This window comes from Rhineura floridana, chromosome 6 (genome assembly GCF_030035675.1).
Source record: "Rhineura floridana isolate rRhiFlo1 chromosome 6, rRhiFlo1.hap2, whole genome shotgun sequence".
In the NCBI taxonomy this organism is placed as follows: domain Eukaryota; kingdom Metazoa; phylum Chordata; class Lepidosauria; order Squamata; family Rhineuridae; genus Rhineura; species Rhineura floridana.
This window is the reverse complement of record NC_084485.1, coordinates 84,497,394-84,516,541: the sequence shown is the minus strand read 5'-3', so window position 1 is coordinate 84,516,541 and position 19,148 is coordinate 84,497,394. Positions and strand designations below refer to the sequence as shown.

The 19,148-nt window shown below is 39.2% G+C and overlaps 1 protein-coding gene across 6 annotated transcripts in view; it reads right to left on the bottom strand.

Annotated features, from left to right (window-relative positions):
* MAST2 (microtubule associated serine/threonine kinase 2) overlaps positions 1–19,148 on the bottom strand; it is a 284,336-nt gene that overhangs the window by 90,900 nt on the left and 174,288 nt on the right. For 5 of the 6 annotated variants that reach the window (XR_009763527.1, XM_061632847.1, XM_061632851.1 and 2 more), the window contains 3 exons: positions 14,065–14,085; positions 8,898–8,976; positions 7,487–7,641 (listed from right to left, as the gene is read on the bottom strand). Coding sequence is in view for 5 of the 6 variants with exons in the window: in XM_061632847.1 (XP_061488831.1) it covers positions 7,487–7,641; positions 8,898–8,976; positions 14,065–14,085 (255 nt within the window). In the remaining variant the exon portion in view is untranslated. The remainder of the gene's footprint in view (positions 1–7,486; positions 7,642–8,897; positions 8,977–14,064; positions 14,086–19,148) is intronic. The other variant, XM_061632848.1, reaches the window with a different exon arrangement.

Below are 19,148 nucleotides of genomic sequence, written 5' to 3'. Positions count from 1 at the left end.
CGATTCACACATCATCTTAAATCATAGTTTAAATCATAGTTTTAAACAAGGTACAATTTAATGTGAATGAACAGTGTGCTGCTCGCTCCTCAAAAATTCCCATGGAGCTCCTCCCATGCCACAGACAAAAGAAACCAGACTCTGCTTATTATGTTGTCCAAACCTGGACCTGTGGTCCCTGTCCCCTTCAAAATAAACAATGGGCATTAAGCTATGAACAAATCTTGATTACCACTCGTGGTTTGCTGGGGAGAAAACAAACCATGAGCCCAGGTCTGGATGACACAAGTTAGTCCACGGTGTTTAGTCATGGTGCACCAGGAGCAAGGGAGGAATGCTATGGGAACTTGGGAGGAACAATGTGGGAACTTTTGAGCAGCATACACATTAAACCATACTTTATTTGAAACAACGGTTGAAATGCAATGTGTGAACTGGGCCATTCTGAGTTCAAATAAATGCAACCATGCTTGTACAGAGTGGTTGCGTGATTCATTCTGAAGTGTTCACATATATACATTCTAAATTGTATAAATGTTATAAAAAAAAGTTCAGGAGAGACTGCATAGAACTTATTTGCACCTTAACAGGGTGGGGGAAGCAAAATACCATTAAAGCATTTTGCCCAACATTATTACAATTCTCTAGTAGTTTTACATTGTTTCTCAAACAGTGAAGACCAAATGTGTTTGGAAACCATTGACCATGAGATTAGAACATATCATGCAGGCTTTGTGACCCAGATGCTATACATTGTCCAACAACAAAATGCTGTTGATCATCCTTAGTAAAACGTTTAACAACGTTTGAGGGAATATACTTTAAAATTCCTAATTCTAACAGATGTTACAAAGTGGGTATACAAACAGTATGGTTTCTTTTCATTTCATCATCATTTATCAAATGCTGGTATGTAATGCCCAGACTCATTCCATAGTTTAGTAGCCTTCAGTGCAGAATGAGGTAATAGAGACAGAAAGTACACTTAGTTGCTTAATGTACTGCTGCAAATTAGAGCTACAATTTTCCTTTCTTCATTTTATTTATATATGTTGCCTTCTCCACTCCTACACAAATGTAAATAATAATTTAGTAGCTATAATTTTGACAAACACTTCATATATAAAGCATAAGGAAAAGTAATAACATGATTTATAAGCTTTTGGGAAAGATAAAATCTATCATATGAAAAGGGAAAATTATAATTAAAAGTACAAATATCAAATTTTCACCAGCTATGCAGTTTATTTTTCAAGAACCACCCTGCATTAGATGCATAATTTACACAATAATTATACACCATAAGCTGTCTTTAGAACAGTTATAGGGACAAAAATAGCTTACATTTTTTAAAAAAGAAATTGATTACATTTATTTACTTGTTTAGTTAATTAATTAGTTAATTAATTAATAGCCTGGTCTTCCTCCCAGAAGGACATGTTTTAGTACTGATTTGTCAATCAAATATAGTGCTCTACATACAGATTGGGCTATAGTCATGGGAACAGTGGAGATATTAAAGATGCAAATAAATAAATGAACAAACATTTTTCTTCAAAGCTTGGCAGAGCTGAACATATTAGCTATCCAGACATGAACCAAAACTGCCATTAGAAATAAAACTTGTCAAATTAAATGAATAATTGATTACTGAGTGATATAGTATATTGTATTGTTGTTGTTATGTGCCTCCAAGTGGACTACGACTTATGGCGACCCTATGAATCAGTGACCTCCAAGAGCATCTGTCATGAACCACCCTATTCAGATCTTGTAAGTTCAGGTCTGTGGCTTCCTTTATGAAGTCAATCCATCTCTTGTTTGGCCTTCCTCTTTTTCCACTTCCTTCTGTTTTTCCAAGCATTATTATCTTTTCTAATGAATCATGTCTTCTCATTATGTGTCCAAAGTATGATAACCTCAGTTTCATCATTTTAGCTTCTAGTGATACTTCTGGTTTGATTTGTTCTAACATCCAATTATTTGTCTTTTTTGCAGTCCATGGTATCCGCAAAGCTCTTCTCCAACACCACGTTTCAAATGCGTTGATTTTTCTCTTATCAGCTTTTTTCACTGTCCAACTTTCACATCCATACATAGAGATCGGAAATACCATGGTCTGAATGATCCTGATTTTAGTGTTCAGTGATACATCTTTACATTTGATGACCTTTCCTAGTTCTCTCACAGCTGCCCTCCCCAGTCCTAGCCTTCTTCTGATTTCTTGACTATTGTCTCCATTTTGGTTAATGACTGTTGCTCTGCAGCCAACTCAGAAAGGACAGGAAGGGGGGAGGCATGAGTTTCAGGCACCTCCGCAGCCAGAAGAAGCAGAGTTGGGGATTGTTGTGTCTGAGCAGGAGCGTGCGGGAGGGGGGCAGCCTGCTCTCCAGCCAGTTCCCATGAATAACGCCCTTTCCGAGGAGCCGAGCGCACCGCCCCCAGTTGATGCAGAGAACTTGTGGGGGGAGGCTTCAGAGTCAGTGCCAGCTCCTCCTTTACCAAGCTGTTCCCAGGAGGATTCCAGTGTGGCACCGCCCCCTGACCTCGAGCCTGTTGCTCAGGAGCAGGTGTCTTCAGATGAGCTGTTGGATGCGCGTCCCCTGTCTCCTCATTCCCGTCGCCACGAGAAACGGACAGGGCAGAGACAGGAATTACGAAGGAGTCAGAGATTACGTTCGAAAACATTTCCTATATAAGCCTGCCGCTCCCAGTAGGGGGTCGTTGAGTCAACTTCCTTCACACGCTGCAGAGCATGTCTAGAGTATAGTTAGGGACTCTAGTGAGTTAGCATAGGGTTTCCTATGAAGCGTAATGCCTTTGATGTATCCATTACTCTAATAAAATGAGATTTACTTGCACACACACTCCAGCCTCATTCTTTCGGCTCTGGACGGGACAATGACTGTGCCAAGGTATTGATAATCCTTGACAAGTTCAATGTCCTCATTGTCAACTTTAAAGTTACATAAATCTTCTGTTGTCATTACTTTAGTCTTTTTGACATTCAGCTGTAGTCCTGCTTTTGTGCTTTCCTCTTGAACTTTCATCAGCATTCGTTTCAAATCATTACTGGTTTCTGCTAGTAGTATGCTATCGTCTGCATATCTTAAATTATTCATATTTCTACCTCCAATTTTCACACCTCCTTCTTGGTCCAATCCTGCTTTCCATATGATATGTTCTGCGTATAGATTAAATAAATAGGGTGATAAAATACACCCCTGTCTCACACCCTTTCCAATGGGAACCAATCGGTTTCTCCACATTCTGTCCTTACAGTAGCCTCTTGTGCAGAGTATAGGTTGCGCATCAGGACAATCAGATGCTGTGGCACCCACATTTCTCTTAAAGCATTCCATAGTTTGTCATGATCTACACAGTCAAAGGCTTTGCTGTAATCTATAAAGCACAGGGTGATTTTCTTCTGAAATTCCTTGGTCCGTTCCATTATCCAATGTATGTTTGCGATATGATCTCTGGTACCTCTTCCCTTTCTAAATCCATCTTGGACGTCAGGCATTTCTCGCTCCATATATGGCAAGAGCCTTTGTTGTAGAATCTTGAGCATTACTTTACTTGCATGGGATATTAAGGCAATAGTTCGATAATTACTGCATTTCCTGGGATCCCCTTTCTTTGGAATTGGAATGTATATGGAACGCTTCTAGTCTGTGGGCCATTGTTTAGTTTTCCATATTTCTTGACAGATTTTAGTCAAAATTTGGACAGATTCAGTCTCAGTAGCTTGCAGCAACTCTATTGGTATGCCATCTATTCCTGGTGATTTGTTTCTTCCAAGTATTTTAAGAGCAGCTTTCACTTCACATTCTAAAATTTCTGGTTCTTCATCATACGGTTCCTCCGTGAATGAATCTGTCATCCTGACATCTCTTTTATAGAGGTCTTCAGTGTATTGCTTCCATCTTCCTTTTATTTCATCTTGGTCAGTCAGTGTGTTCCCCTGTTGATTATTCAACATCCCTACTCGTGGTTTAAATTTCCCTTTCATTTCTCTAATCTTTTGGAATAGGGCTCTTCTTCCACCCATTTTGTTGTCCTCTTCTATTTCTATACAGTAATTATTGTAATAGTTCTCTTTGTCCCTACATACTAGTCGCTGTATTGTTGCATTTAAGGTTCTGACTGTGTTTCTATCTCCTTTTGCTTTTGCTTTCCTTCTCTAGTTAACTATTTGAAGAGTTTCTTCAGTCATCCATTGGGGTCTTTCTCTCTTTTTAAACTAGAGGTATTGTCTTTTTGGATTCTTCTCTGATAACGTCTCTGACTTCATTCCATAGTTCTTCTGGTTCTCTGTCAATTAAGTTTAAACCCTCAAACCTGTTCCTTATTTGATCTTTATATGCTTCTGGGATGTTATTTAAATTGCATTTAGCTTTAACCTGGAGAACTACTAAATTATGTGGACAACTGACTAAATGACCAAAGACCAGCTGCAGAACATGGTTGATGATGTTATAATACTTCTGACTGTTAGACAAAAATGAACATCATATAGCTGTATAAAAATGGAGCAAATTTGGAGCAGAGAGAATGAATAATCTACAAAACAATGTTTCTGATATCACAGCTGCTTGTCTGTAGAAATTCCTGTCAGATACACTGTGCAATATGAAAAGAGTTTAGTATTTTATAGTGGAACAGCGTTCAGTAGCCCGAATTCAAAGAGGCAAGATACGTTTTCTAAGATTCAGGATACACTTTGCTAAGAGTACAGCATTTCTTTTAGAAAGGATTTTTCTTCTTCAAAATTACACCCAGTATAACTAAAACTATAGTAACACCAAAAGGCGAGAAGAGAAAGCATAGTAAAAAACCAAAACCACAGACTCAGAAAATAATCATAGGAGACGCACATCACAGAAAAGACAAATACTCAAAAGAGAGAACAACAGGACTCAAACATCACCAATTGCAGGCAGGGTCAATCTGGTGAGAGGGATTGCTTCTCCCCCTGGAGTAGAGGCAAAAGGCTTTAGTGGATCTTTCCTATTTCTTCCAGTAGGAGGCATCATCCCAATCAAGAATGTCATCCATTATTCTTATGTGCTCATTAATGAACACATATCCTTAACGGGCTTCTGAAATTGACCTGTGCAACTGGCTTATATTCTGCCCCTTAAGCAAATAGCTATAAACAAAAAACACTATTCTCTATTATATTTACTTCCAGGAGCTGTTGTACATAGGTTTCATAATCAGAATATAGATTTGTTTATTTAAACCTAATATGATAGAGATAAAGTAAAGAGAATACATAATGCTGCTCAAGCATATGATATTTATATTATCATATGAAATCTTTGAGAAGTGTAGCATGTAAAAAAAAATAACTAAAATTTGTTTCCTAGTATATTTTCTTTCTTCAGTTTTACAGCTGCATTTATTAGGAAAAGTTAGCATATTAAGCCTGTGGTCTTGCATCCTGTAATTCTTACGAAGACAATAATGATCTCATTTGCATAACAACACATTTCCAAGACTCAGTTTGCTCCAGAAACAAATGACAAACAACATCTAACCTTTTGTGCATTAAGACTTAAAAAAAATGGAATTTAATGAAAATCGAAACAATACTATATATAGAAAGTGACAAATGCTATAAAGAATCCGGCAGTTATAGCATAGATGCAGCCCCCCCTTTAGCCCACATTTCCTGAATCTTAGAATTAGCTTAAAATTCAACAAAACTGAAAGTATAAACACACTTACATTTTTAGCCCACTTTCAACTGCTATTTCTCAACCTTAGCATGCTGATCCTAAATATTAAGCTATACCTTAACTGCCCACACAATGCTGGCATTATGTCAAATTTGGTGAAGGTTGTGGTGGTATGGCTGCTGATATATTTTTTTCTATGTGGTTATGTGGAGAAACGTACGCCTTCTGGACTATCCAGCCTTCTGGACTATCCAGCCTTCTGGACTTTGCCCAGGTCACTTCCCTCACTAGCCATACTATGAGCCCTTCTCTAGTGATTTTTACCAGGCTGGAATGAGTCCTTGAACCGTGTTATCTTCTGCTTGGGTGGATGGAGTCTGGTGTGTGTCTGACCACTCCCACTTTTACCACATCTACCATCAGTATGAGGTCCCTGGAAGTTGCCCACAGGAAAATGTGGCCCTCAGGTTGAAGAAGGTTCCCCATTCCTAGCTTAGGTGGAGACACAGAAAGTTATAAGACTGAACCATTAATTTAAAAGGGAAAGATGCCAGATAATCAAAGGAATTTTGTTGCAAAGTAGGGTAGGTAATATACACATTCCTCTGACACAAGACAGGCTGAAGCAAGTGCAGCATATAGCTCCCCTTCCTTCATGTAACACTGCTAATTAAAGGCTTCTGTGAGCAAGCCATGCTTAGCAAATTTTTGAGGTTGTCCTTGAAGCCATGGCCAAGTAGAGGAAGCCATTGTGAAAGGCTTACTGGGGTTAGGAAAGGGATGAGATGGCACACAGAGCCACATTTTTCCTCCATATTAGTCTTTTCTACACACTAGCTTCAGTGTAACAAAGAGATGGAAGTAGGGAACTGGATTTGTAATTTGATGTATATCTGACTAATTACAGCAACTTCTATGAAAGGCTCCTCCATCATTCTGGCACAGGGAGCATCAAATATGTTCTTATTCAATTTTAAAATTGTACTGTTTTAACTTGTACTGTTTTGTTTTTGCTGTTTGCCACACTAGGTTCCTCTGAGAGGAAGGGTGGGATACAAATTTAATGAATAATAAAGCTGGTGGAGAACAGGTGAAGCCTACCTTGCAGTTATTTAACAACAGGGATTGCAGGGACATACTGATCTGGCAAGAAGTGCCCTCCTCTACCTCCTGCAGTTTTGCCTCCCTATCCCACAGCCCATTTCTGGTTTTGGTGAGAGATAAAACAATTCCAGGCCCATTGTTAAAAGATGACTTGGAGATTGCTTTCAACAATTTCTGTACTCCACCAGTTAGAGAAGTTCAAAAAGTAGTTTGGGTTTCAGTGAAAGGAAGCTGCTTAAAGGCAGGAACGTATCATGCATGCTTCTCCATGAAGCTTTTAGGTACCGGAAGTAACCATTATCACTCCACATAAGTTAACATGAGACATGCAGGACAGTTCATCAGATGAGAAAAAGGGGGGGGGAAATAGACATTTTCTTTACCCAGTACTGGAACAAAGGGACACTTTCTGATGGTGGGCACTTTGGAGTCACTGCATCTTAAAGATCGCCATATAGCCCTGTCCAAACTGCACTAGCAAAAAAGATGCAATTATGGCAATGGAGAGGTTTCAAGATTTTAAAGTGGCTGTGTTGGGGAAACTATGCTGTAGTTGGTTTACATAAGGAGTTGCTTTAGCTGTTGTGGTGCTATAGTAGATTAAAGGTAAAACAGAATGAGGTGGTTATTCTTGCAAGCATGCAGCAGAAAACTGGGCAGGTGAAATAAATCTCACATGCCAGAAGTGAGACGCTCACCTGAGGCTGCGAGATCGAGGACGCATTGCTGGAGAATGCCGGCCTTCCTCATCAGTGATGCTCTCTGTGCTGAAGTGCTTTGTCAGGAAGTGGAGCTCATCTGCTGTTGGTTGATAAGGCAATTGGTGCAGCTTCTCCTGAGATGAGCATGATGACTGAGAACAAATATATAAATAAGGGGATACTTAATGTGAGGCACAGGACTTAACACATATAAACACCAGTTATTTGGTTTCAAGAAGAAAAAGAAAATGCTCATGAATCTTCAAGTTGTCCTTGGTTAACTCCTTTAGTGCAGGAAAGATATGCCAAAACAAGCACTATTCCTCAAAGTGTTAACCATTTTTCTTCACATGCCTCATTGGACCGCTAGCTGGAAACCCTTGCTCTGAGAGAAATAAAATTTAGGTTTGTTCACTGCCCTGCGATCCTATGGGATGAAGGGCAGACTAAAAATATAATTAATTAAGCACTCTATAAAAACATGAGAGTGTCCATAAGAAGTGGGAAATTGTTCATCTGTGTCTCTTATTTTTTATTTGTATGCAAAAAGTTAGATACAATTTCAAAATGTGCTGTCGATAGGTTATTACTGTCTCATTTGAGACAAATTATATAAAAGCATGGTTTAGCGATATGTGGTGGAAATGTGGCTAAGGGGGGGCTGCATCTGTCACAGGATTGAGAACTATTAAGTAAAGCCTCAAATGTTATGAGATAAACCTTGAGGCTAGTTTGTGTATACATATCTGTCATCTGTTAACTGTACAATCATGTTGATCTGCCTGTCCAGGTAAGCCATTACAGTTTAATCACTGGCAGAACTTTCAAAGCCCCAGGCATCAAGTAAAACACAATGCTTTTCAACACAGACAGTTCCCACATTCAGCTAAGAGCCATCAACTGGTAAGAATTCATGTGATATACAGGAATGTGCAATATACAGGAGTGCCTTTTTTTAAAAAAAGTTGCTCTCACTGTTACAGGGGCCTGCTTGGACTGTAACCTTATTCCAAAAGGCAGGAAGTTAGACTGAAGCTGGAGGATATGACCCAGGCTCTTCTGGAAACTGGATATTGGAGACTGTCTCCAAGCCCTGGAGGCAGGGCCACACCCAGTTCTGGCTGGCCTCCTGCTCTTGAGGAGTGAAGTTGAACACACATTGCTCTTTTAGTTAATGGATCTAAATTAATAATAGAAAAAGATGGATGGGCCCTCAGTAGGACTATTGACTTCAAGAATGGTTTACACAATTTTTGAAGTCCCATTACAAAGGACTTACAAAATTTAACAAGTTATAATACATGTTAAGGAGGGTTGACAGAAACATCATAGACATTATTAACTATTGGAAGCAAGGAGAATTAAAAGTACTTCACAACTTAACTAACAATGGTGATAATTTACTTACTGAAACTGTTGAACTGGGAGTGTTTGTTCCATATCCAGATGAAGGGAGCGAGGCCAGGGACCAACGACGCCCATCTGTCCTAGAGGGAGATGCAAGCAACATCACTTAAAATTTGCAGTAGCATTTCTGGGTAACAGACCTCTTCTGTTTAAATAACCTGCACATCCCCTTCAAATGTTTCAGATGGCTATCAAGCTGTGGCAACAATGATTATGAAGGTGAGAAGCTGTTCACAGGATGCCAGTTGCTGACCCATGGCATAAATGCCACTACCCACCAAAAAAAAAAAAGAAAAAAAATTGTTTAGGGTTCCTGTATTTACTTGAACACATTTTTGGCATCTCTCAATGTCAGATCACATGCACACATCCTGTCCTTAAATGAATTGATATTATTTATTTGTAGTTATTAAATTTCTATCCACCTTTCCTCCTAGGTGCTCAAGGTGGCATACAAACATATTTCTTCCCCTCCCGATTCTATCTTCACAGAAACCCTGTGAAATAACCTAGGCTGACAAACAGTGTGGCCCAAGGTCACCCAGTGAACTTCATGGTTAAGCAGGGGTTTGAACCCTGGTTTCTCGGGTCCCAGTCTGACATTCTACCTCCTACACCAAACACATTATTAAGTGTGCCACAAAAAATGTTTTAGGATTCTCAAAATTCACATTTCATTGAATTAAGAAAACCCTGCTGTAAAAATCTGACCAGCTTGTGGCAATGAAATTGCAGTGCAATTTCAGTAATCTGATACTGTACTGACTCATCAAAACTATTTTTGTATTTATCAATATGAACTGCATATTCTCCATAGACTGATGCAACAAAAACAAACTGATTGAGCATTTATAATTTGATAGATAAAGGTATGATTCTGCAATCTATATAGGCTACATTCGCATAAATAGTTGTTCCACAGGATATCCAGGACACTGATAATACTTTTCAGACAACCCACAAACTTAACAAATGTAATTTTGTTTTGCTATTCTGCAACTTGATACTACAATCTACTTTATGTCATTGAATATCTGACTTCAACAATCCATTTGTACTCAGGTGTTCATGCCATACCGGTCCTTGACCACTGACATTGCAAAAAAGAGTGACTGTGGTACTTGCAAGAGCTATACATTACGCCCCAATCTACAATGTCAACACAGGGTTCCTTCTAGTGATCGTGGGATGTCGTAGTTTTGTTGTACATATCCTGCTCTTCTAATCTAGCATTATAGTGCCATACCATTGAATTAAGTTCTTCAAACTTATACCCAACACAATTTTAATAGGCAATCCATGGGGTTGGTGTCCCAGTTCTGAGCTGATAAATGCTTTCTTTAATTCAAAAATGTCTGAACACAGAAAGTTATGGCAGATATCTATGCACATATGCATGCAATTCTGCAGGAACAGTACCATGTCCAGTGTCACAAAATATGATCACAAGGTAAGAGTTAAGTTAGCAAATATAGAGGGAAGTGAGTGAAACACAGTTTGGGAAGATTTCCGATTTGCATTTCTTGCTTGTATTGAATGGTAATGTTGTGATTATTATCTTGGTGTTTTGAAAGAAAATCTGGTCTGCCTGAATAAGGAGCAGTCATCTCATTCCACCTACCAGATGCAAGAATACAACTGATATTTCTAACCCACCATCTCTTTCAGGTTTAGGGAAGGAAACAGCATAAGCATTTAATAAACAATGCCTTCATGCTTCATGCACAGGATCACAATTTTAAAGCTGTTTAAAGCTGTTACAGAATCCATGCTGTAATTAAAACCACATTTAGGCAATTGGTTAAACATAAAAGTTCTTCAAATGTCACTGTTGTTTTTTTATTTTTTTTGGCTGTGTATCCAAATGCTATGGGGCTAGCAACCCAGGGGCTACTTCTCCTATGGCTGTCTTATGGAAGGTGCTTAAAACTACTTCTGTGTCATGCAGCAAGCTGTTTCATATGGACCATGTTACAACATAGTTTGGTCTCCAGCAGTGGCTATCTCCATACCATTTCCCAAAACATTCCTGTATGCAACATGAAGACACCCATTAAGCACAGCCAATACATTTAACAAAAGGTAACCTATGATTTCGCTCCTTGAGTGGAGCAGCTGCCACACACAAGTTTCAAGCAGTCTTCTTATGGCAAATGCATCATTAAAAGTGCCTATTACAGTTATTAAAGATTTATAAACTTTTTCTGTCCACAAAATCCTCTCTAGTTTATCACTACTCTTAGAGTTTAATCACTGTTATAGGGCACAATGTTCCTATTGATGTACAACACGGCAACATTGCTGTGTCTTGCCTATGACTCCTTACAATGGCATTATATATTATATTCACATTATATTCCTGACTGATACTCAGATTACATCTTGATGAAATTTCCAGACCACAAAATGAGCTAGCAATAATTTTAATATGCAAAAAATATGAATTTTGGAGTTCAAGGAAAACTGAGAGATTGTCAGAAGAGTTACTTTATCATACTCAACAATAAAACATCCTGACTTCCGGGAAGGGTGACTTAGCCTGTGCCTGCTTTTGAGACGGGCTCCTGCCTCAAAAGAAGCTTATTCAGATATATCAGTCAGATTTTTTTTTTTTTGACTGATTAAACTTCTCCCGGGTAGGGAGAAACGAAGAGATTAACCTCAAAGCCTATTTTTGTTGGGACGACCAGATCTCATTAATTTATGGGACGAGGTCCAGCCGACGAAGGTGGGACGGATTTTCAACAACAAGCTCTATCTGATAAAGCGAACGTTCATCTTATCTTCTAAGAGAGAACGCACTAACAGGCAAGCACCCTTCTTTCTATATTTTTCTTTTACTTGACTTAAATTGTTGCTGTTTAAAAGAGATTTGCCAGATTGATCGGTTTTTGACATCTCACTGGGGAGCCATAACTTCTCTCTGCTACTCACTAATTAATAGCTTATCTCTGTTTTTGTTGCAAAAAGCTGTCCTGGATTTGCATTCTAAAGATATACACAGAAGAGGGATTTCTATTCCAGATTTTTATTTTGAAGAATATTATATTGTCTGAGACTACTCTCTTTTTGGTCTATTTTATTTTGACGAATCTGTTTCCTGACGACCGCCATTAATTGTTTCGATCCTGGGAACTGCATTTTGTTTACTTAAGCATGGAGAGATAAGGCTGTCTGCTTTGTTTATACTGTGATGTCACCAAGTTTGGAGTATTAACCCAATTGTTGCTGAAATAAGAAGTGGTTTTCCTATATTTTTCTTTTAAAATGGCAATTAAGAAAGTGGCTGAGAATCTGGAAATAACTATGTTTCAGAAAATAATGGATGAGATTGAGATAACGAAACAAAACCTGCGACAGGGTTGTAAGGAGCTGAAAATTGAATTGAGTAAAATGAAGCAGGAGATTAAAGATATAGGGGTCCCTGTGAGAGAGGTGACCCTGGAGATTGGAACAAACGTGGAACAGGAAAAAGATTTGGAGTCTATGGACTTTAGAAACAAAATCTATTGTTTGGAGACACAGGAGATTAAAGACATAGGGGTCCTTGTGAGAGAGGAGACCCTGGAGACTGGAACAGGGGTCCCTGTGAGAGAGGAGACCCTGGAGACTGGAACAGGGGTCCCTGTGAGAGAGGAGATCCCGGAGATTGGAACAATCGTGGAACAGGAACAAGATTTGGAGTCTATGGACTTTAGAAATAAAATCTATTGTTTGGAACTCAATGTTATCTCTGAAGAAATTAATGAAGATTCTAGAGATAAAGTTATCAATGGCATGGATAATCTTCTGGACTGGAATGATGTGATGGAGCCCAATATAGAGAAAATCTATGGAATTAACTGCAGCCATGTGACAATGGAAAAACTTTCAAGAGATGACCCAGTGTATTTTGAAAAAAAGAACAGAGATATGATTTTACAGCAGTATTTCAGCAACCTATTCAGAATGGATGGCAAGAAAATATTTGGGATAGAGGTAATTCCCATCAGACTCTTACTATATGACTATGGCTTTGACAGCAAGATTATTATGGAATACTGATAATGGAAGATTGGATACTGAAATTACTGGACTTAACAAGACTACTGAAGATGGAAGATGGAAAATGGAACTAATAGGGATAATAGAACAATGGCTACTGAAATTACTGAACCTAACAGATTCTGATGTGATGGATTAATTGAAATGTTTATTTTGACTATGGTTATGACAATAAGATTATCATAATTAGTAATGAGATGGATTAATCGATATGCTTATCTGGAAAAAAAATTGATAGATATATTTCTTAAAGAATTGAAACCTCTCTTTGACTTTTTGTGGAAAGAATAAAGTAATGTTTATGAGATTTGATGATTAAGTAAGATAACTACTGGAGGAAAGTGATTTTATAATATGACTTAAGAGACAGGATTGTTATATATTATAGACTTATAACTGATTTGATCTTTGACAAATGGGAAGTCAATATTTTACTCTTTATTTTTTATTTTTGTTTTTTTTTTCTTTTTTTCTTTTTGTTTAACTATTTTTGATTTTGTTTTTTGTCTTTGAATGTTTTATGATTTCGTCTTGTATGTTTTATGAAAATCTGAATAAAAATTATTGAAAAAAAAAAAAACAATAAAACATCCTGAAAATAAATAATTGGGGGTCAAATTGTATACATAAATGCATAGGCAGCTTTCTGTACCCCCATGCAGTCAAGAATATCGATCTGGATAGTTAGAGTTAATGGATGCAGCATAAAATATGTGCTCCACTCAAAAAGAAACCCTGAAGACATGAGCTTCTTTAAATCCTGGTCACTACTTCTCTTTTAAAGTAATTTTATAGCTATTTTATATTATATTATATTGGAGCAGAACTAGATCAGCTTTACCAAGGTTCAATCCTATACAGATTTACCTTGGAGTAAATTCCACTGAACTCAATGGAACTTACTTCTCAGTAGACATGCAAGGATTGCACTATAAGATCATGTTTAGAAGAACAGCAGCATTCTCTTTTAGAGGAAGGGTTGCTAAATATTAAAAAGCACAACTGACAAAGTTAGCACCAGTATGCCTAAATGGGATTATGGCAGCATATAAACTCACTGGGACTAAAGCATGCAAAAGCATTCCATTTGCATTCCACATAATATATATCTGCTGTACCATTACCTGTCTGCCCTGTGTCCATGGCTATATAAAAAAAACAGTATCAATAATAAAAACCAGGAGCAAAAACTATGAACATAATCTCCTTGAAAGCAGGTAATAAATTGATATTTTTATGCTTCCAAATCACCTGGGAACTTTTATGGTTGAAGAAGCAGCATTTATATTTATAAAATATTGATAAAAATAAAAGGTGCATATGCACTGATTAAAAGGTGAATGTGGCAAAATCCTCTAGTTTTGAAAAATATGCATCCTTTTATTTCCATTGCAATAATTCCAAAACCACTGAAACACTCAGTTTTGAGAATTGTTCATCTTTGCTTCTCAGGCTTGAAAAGTGCTCAGTTAAATGACAAATTAAACACTCACAAAAGCAGGGATGTAAGAATTACTACAAAATAACACAGCAAGCCAGAGTGGCAGTCAATGACAATACATGTAAAAACATTGATAACTATGTGAAAGGAATTCTAACAATGGACAAAACCATTTGCTTAATAGAATAACATACCAAGCAAAGGCGCTAAAGGGGTAAGGAGGCTGTCAAAGCATTACACTCTAGGCGAACCAAACAACACAAGTTAAAACATTCGAGATGGAATATTCCGCCTAAAGAGGATAAAGTAGCACATGGCTATTCTCTCAAAGCTCCCCATACTTCACATTTTGGTGAGGTGGCTTTGCCCCAGGATCTTTGGGAGCCTGTAAAATGGGGGAAGGGGCTCATGTGACATGGTCCAGTGTAGGTTGCCTCATGCAGCAGAGCTAACTGGTGAATGACACAGGGCTGGTCTTTAAGGTAGATGGCCCTCCTCTCACTATCTGTCTCCTGTGAGTGTGGCAAGAGAGATGGTGAATGACTGGCTTGGTAAACTAGTGCCCACTGCAAAGCTAATATGCAATACGCAGTAGCTGACACAGCAAGACCACTGGTGACTAAGGCAAACTCAGACTTTGGGATCAGCTCTAAAGACACTGCAATATGGCTCAAGAGGCTGGGACAGTGTTTGTGGCTGCAGGCTGGAGAGGGGTGGTAGAGGACTTCACAGGGCAAGGCACAAACCCAGCATTTGCACAATGTATTGCAATATGAGCAAGGGATATCCTTGGGTCTCTTTTGCAGTTATCCTTGGGGAAAGGTATTGTTGCACTGAGTAACGACTGGGAGAAAGGGAGTTGGCACTGATGACTTCCACTTTTCCCCCTGTAGCTAGGTTTCTACAGGGCCCTGCTTCATATCCAAGCATATCTTAGACAGCCAGATACGATTTTGGACAGCTAGGTATAACAGCTAAAAAGTCCTTTCCAAGAAACTTGGTTTATTTAAAAGCTTATCTACTATTCTCTTTCTCTAACAAGAAGGCAGGCCTTGGTAATCAGGGAACTTGTAGCCAGAATTGAAACTCTAGAGAAAGACAAATACAAGCAATAGGAGCTACATATTCCAGTGAAAGAAACCAGTGGAAAAGGAGACAAATCCTTTCCCCGCCCCAGATAATCTAAGACTAAACAAATATAAAATCTTGCTGACACAATCGATGTCCTGGAAAGACAGACATGCATGCAGTGACATCCAATGCAGGAGCTATAACTGGAGAACTTGCCAACAATGCTGGTTTTTTTTAACAAGGGCTGACAGGGCAGGGTTCCACGCTGGTAGCCTTAAAACCCACTTTACTTCAGACAAGCATTCTCAATATGGCCTGTAAACAGGTTTGAATTTCATCTAGGGACAGTGTGTGCTTCTCCCAGTATGAGTGGAAGTGTGATCATAGATAAGTCAGCAAATAAATATTATGAAATAAACACCTATGAAAATTTTCTATACAATATACACAAAGTATTGCACAATAAAATCAAATTAAAAAATACAAAAAATAAAACCAATAACCCAAATACAAGAGAAATATATCTTAACTCAGCAGCAATTTCAGAAGAACGCCAGGTAGCCAGAGAAAGCTCTTAGCCTAGTTTTAATTTTATAATTTTTGCTGTGTTACAAATTATACAGCCACAACAGTGGCTGTAATCTATACCCAGCATGGATTTTTCACATTCCACAATGTTAAATTGAAAATACCCCCATGCCATACTGCTACTTCCGATAAGCTCATTTCAGACCAAAACCTTACAAAACTTATGGTCCTGAACTCGGAAACACTTGCTTAACAACCCTCTAAATTTGCATTGCAATACACAAAAGTCAGAGAGAATTGAGAGTTCAAAGTGTAAAACAAAAGAAAAAAATTATCTGTTGTACTTTTTTCTGTCAAAGTTCTCATAATTTGTTGAAATTAATTAAAAATCAGCCATGTTCACAGGGGACATGTAATCCTATTACTGACCTTGCCTCATACTCTAACCTTCATCTTCTGCAGTTTAAAAGTTGAAAAAATGCACGGCTGATTTTTAATTTAAGAAATTTTGCATTGAATTCAATGATAAGGCTGGACATGCTCATTAAGAACCAACTGTCAGTGTTCTAAAAGCCAGACTCACAGCTGTTTGGCTTGGCTAGTCAGGGGGCCACAGCAGACTTTTATTTCACTTTAGACAGTCATGGCTCCCCCCAAAGAATCCTAGGAAGTGTAGTTTGTGAAGAGTGCTGAGACTCCTACTTCCCTGTCAGAGCTCCAGTGGCCAGGGTGGTTTAACAGTCAGCCGCTCTGATTGAAGCTCTGTGATGGGAACAGGGCATCTCCTAGCAACTCTCAGCACCCTTCACTAACTACACTTCCAAGGATTCTTTAGGAGAAGCCATGATAGTCTAAAGTGAAACAAGGGTCTGGTGTGGATGTGGCCCGGGACAGCGTTGGTTTAAATTTGGGTGGGAGACTATATGTGGCTGCTGTAGAAAAAAAAGGTGGGGGAAACCCTTAAAAACAATGAAACTGTTCACAATGTTTTCCTTTTGGAAAGGAAAGGAGCTTCCCCTCTGACCAGTGCCTACCCACCCAATCTTCTCCCTTCCCTTTTTTTCCCTCCCCCTCCCCTCCCTTCCTCTTCCTGCCCTCCTCCAGATCAGTTTCACCTATCCTAAGCATGATAGCACAGGAGTAAATCCCACTGAACTCAAAAAGCATGCAAATGATCAACCTGCCCTCCCCTCCTCCTCCCTCCTATCCCCTCCCTCTTGCCCCTTCCCTACCCCTTCCTTTGCCCCTCCCTTCCACTCCCCATCCCCTTATTTATTATTATTTGTTTATTACATTTATACCCCACCTTTCTTTCATCATAGAAACCCAAGGCAGCATACATGTGGTTCCTAGATGGTCTCCCATCCAGGCACTGACTAGACTGGGAACTGCTTAGCTTTAGCATGATTGCATGGGAGTAAATCCCACTGAACTCAATAAGCATGCAAATGATCAAACTTGCCCTCCCCTCCTTCTCCCTTCCATCACCTCCCTTATGCCCCTTTCCTTCCCCTTCCTTCTCCCCTCCCCCTCCCCCTCCCAATCCACCCACCCTTCCTTCTGCTCCCCTCTCTGCCCCCTTCCTCCTTCCATCTACTCTCCCCTGCCCCCCTCCTCCCTCATGATCAGTTTTATCTATCCAAATCATGATTTCACAGGAGTAAATCCCATTGAACTGAATAAGTATGCAAATCATCAGACCTGCCTGTCCCCTTCTCTTCTTCCTTCCTCCTCTCCTCCTCCTTCTTCCTCCTTCCCTGCCCACTCCAGGCCTCCCTCCCCATGATCAGACTTACCTATCCTAAGCATGATTGCATGGGAGTAAATCCCACTGAACTCAATAAGATTGCATGGGAGTAAATCCCACTGAACTCAAGCAGTTGGGTATACTGATAAAGCCAGAGAATTCAGGGTCCACAGCATATTGGAGGGCTGTGGAGGAAGATTTCTTCAGCAGCAAATGAAAGGCACCCATCACACCACTTGGAAAATGAAGCAGCACTGTTTCAGATGCCATTGTTGGTAGCATTCTTTGGATAGGAGGATGTTAGGAGAGTTTAAATCAGATCACTCAAACAGGATTGCAATTTCATGACATTAAATTTGTGAGGTAGGAAGTTATTATAAGGATCAAGAAGTCCAAAACTGGTTTCTTTTTTGGGGGGGGGGTTTCATAATTGCAGTTGCATTAATGTGATGGTGCTAGCTCTTTCCTGTGACATTAGTGCAGAGATGGAGAAAAGATATAGGCATATGGGAAAACTTCTAAGACATCTTAAGTGTGAAGGAAGGCTTACCAGCCTTTCACAGTTTATTAACTTGAGATCAACTGACGCAGAAACCACCTTGTAAGCCTGCCAAATTTTCCAGTGCAAAGCTTATCAATTGGAGGATGATAGTGCTAACAGGCTCTCTTGAATATTCTAAAAATGTGTGAACTGTGACAGGCAAAGAGCAGGACATGACTACAATGTACCATTTGTAATTCAGTAATATGAGAACATTGGCCAGGGATCTGATTACTTTTGCAAGGCACTGTACTAGCATCATATGACAACCCAACATTTTGCACTTCAGTCCTGAGTAGTTCCCAAGGCACACAGCATTTAGTTGTCATAAAAAAGCAATGACATACAGCTTGTTTGGTAATTGCAACCATCTAAACTGGAGCCAGGCAAGTCCTGAAGCTGCTATCATCCATGGCATTTTTGCTTTGGCAGAGACTAAGCCTCAGGGATGTGTGGGTTTGGCCAGACTGCATTATCCCTACATGAAGGGATCACCAAGAGGCACTGGGCAACCTAAATAAATCCAAACTAAATAGAGACTAGCCAACCTGCAGGAGGGGGTCCCACCTGCATTGGGCCTCTATCAATTATTACGCCTCCCAATTTTATCCAGCAATTGGACTGTGTCCAGTGTAAATCCTGGCTCCCTGCAGTCAGGCTGGGCATGTTAAGGCCAAAGTCCCCATCCTTACATGGCAAACCAACTAGAAATAAGGGTAATGAAGATGTAGCAGGTTATTCAAATGTTGTGTATTAGCTCCCTCCCCATCCTCAACCCCAATTTCTACTGCAGGATACAAAGGGCAGCAACTTCATAGCTCTTTGCATCTCCCAACACATAAGTTGAAATATATGCATAGGAATCTACAATCCATTTTCT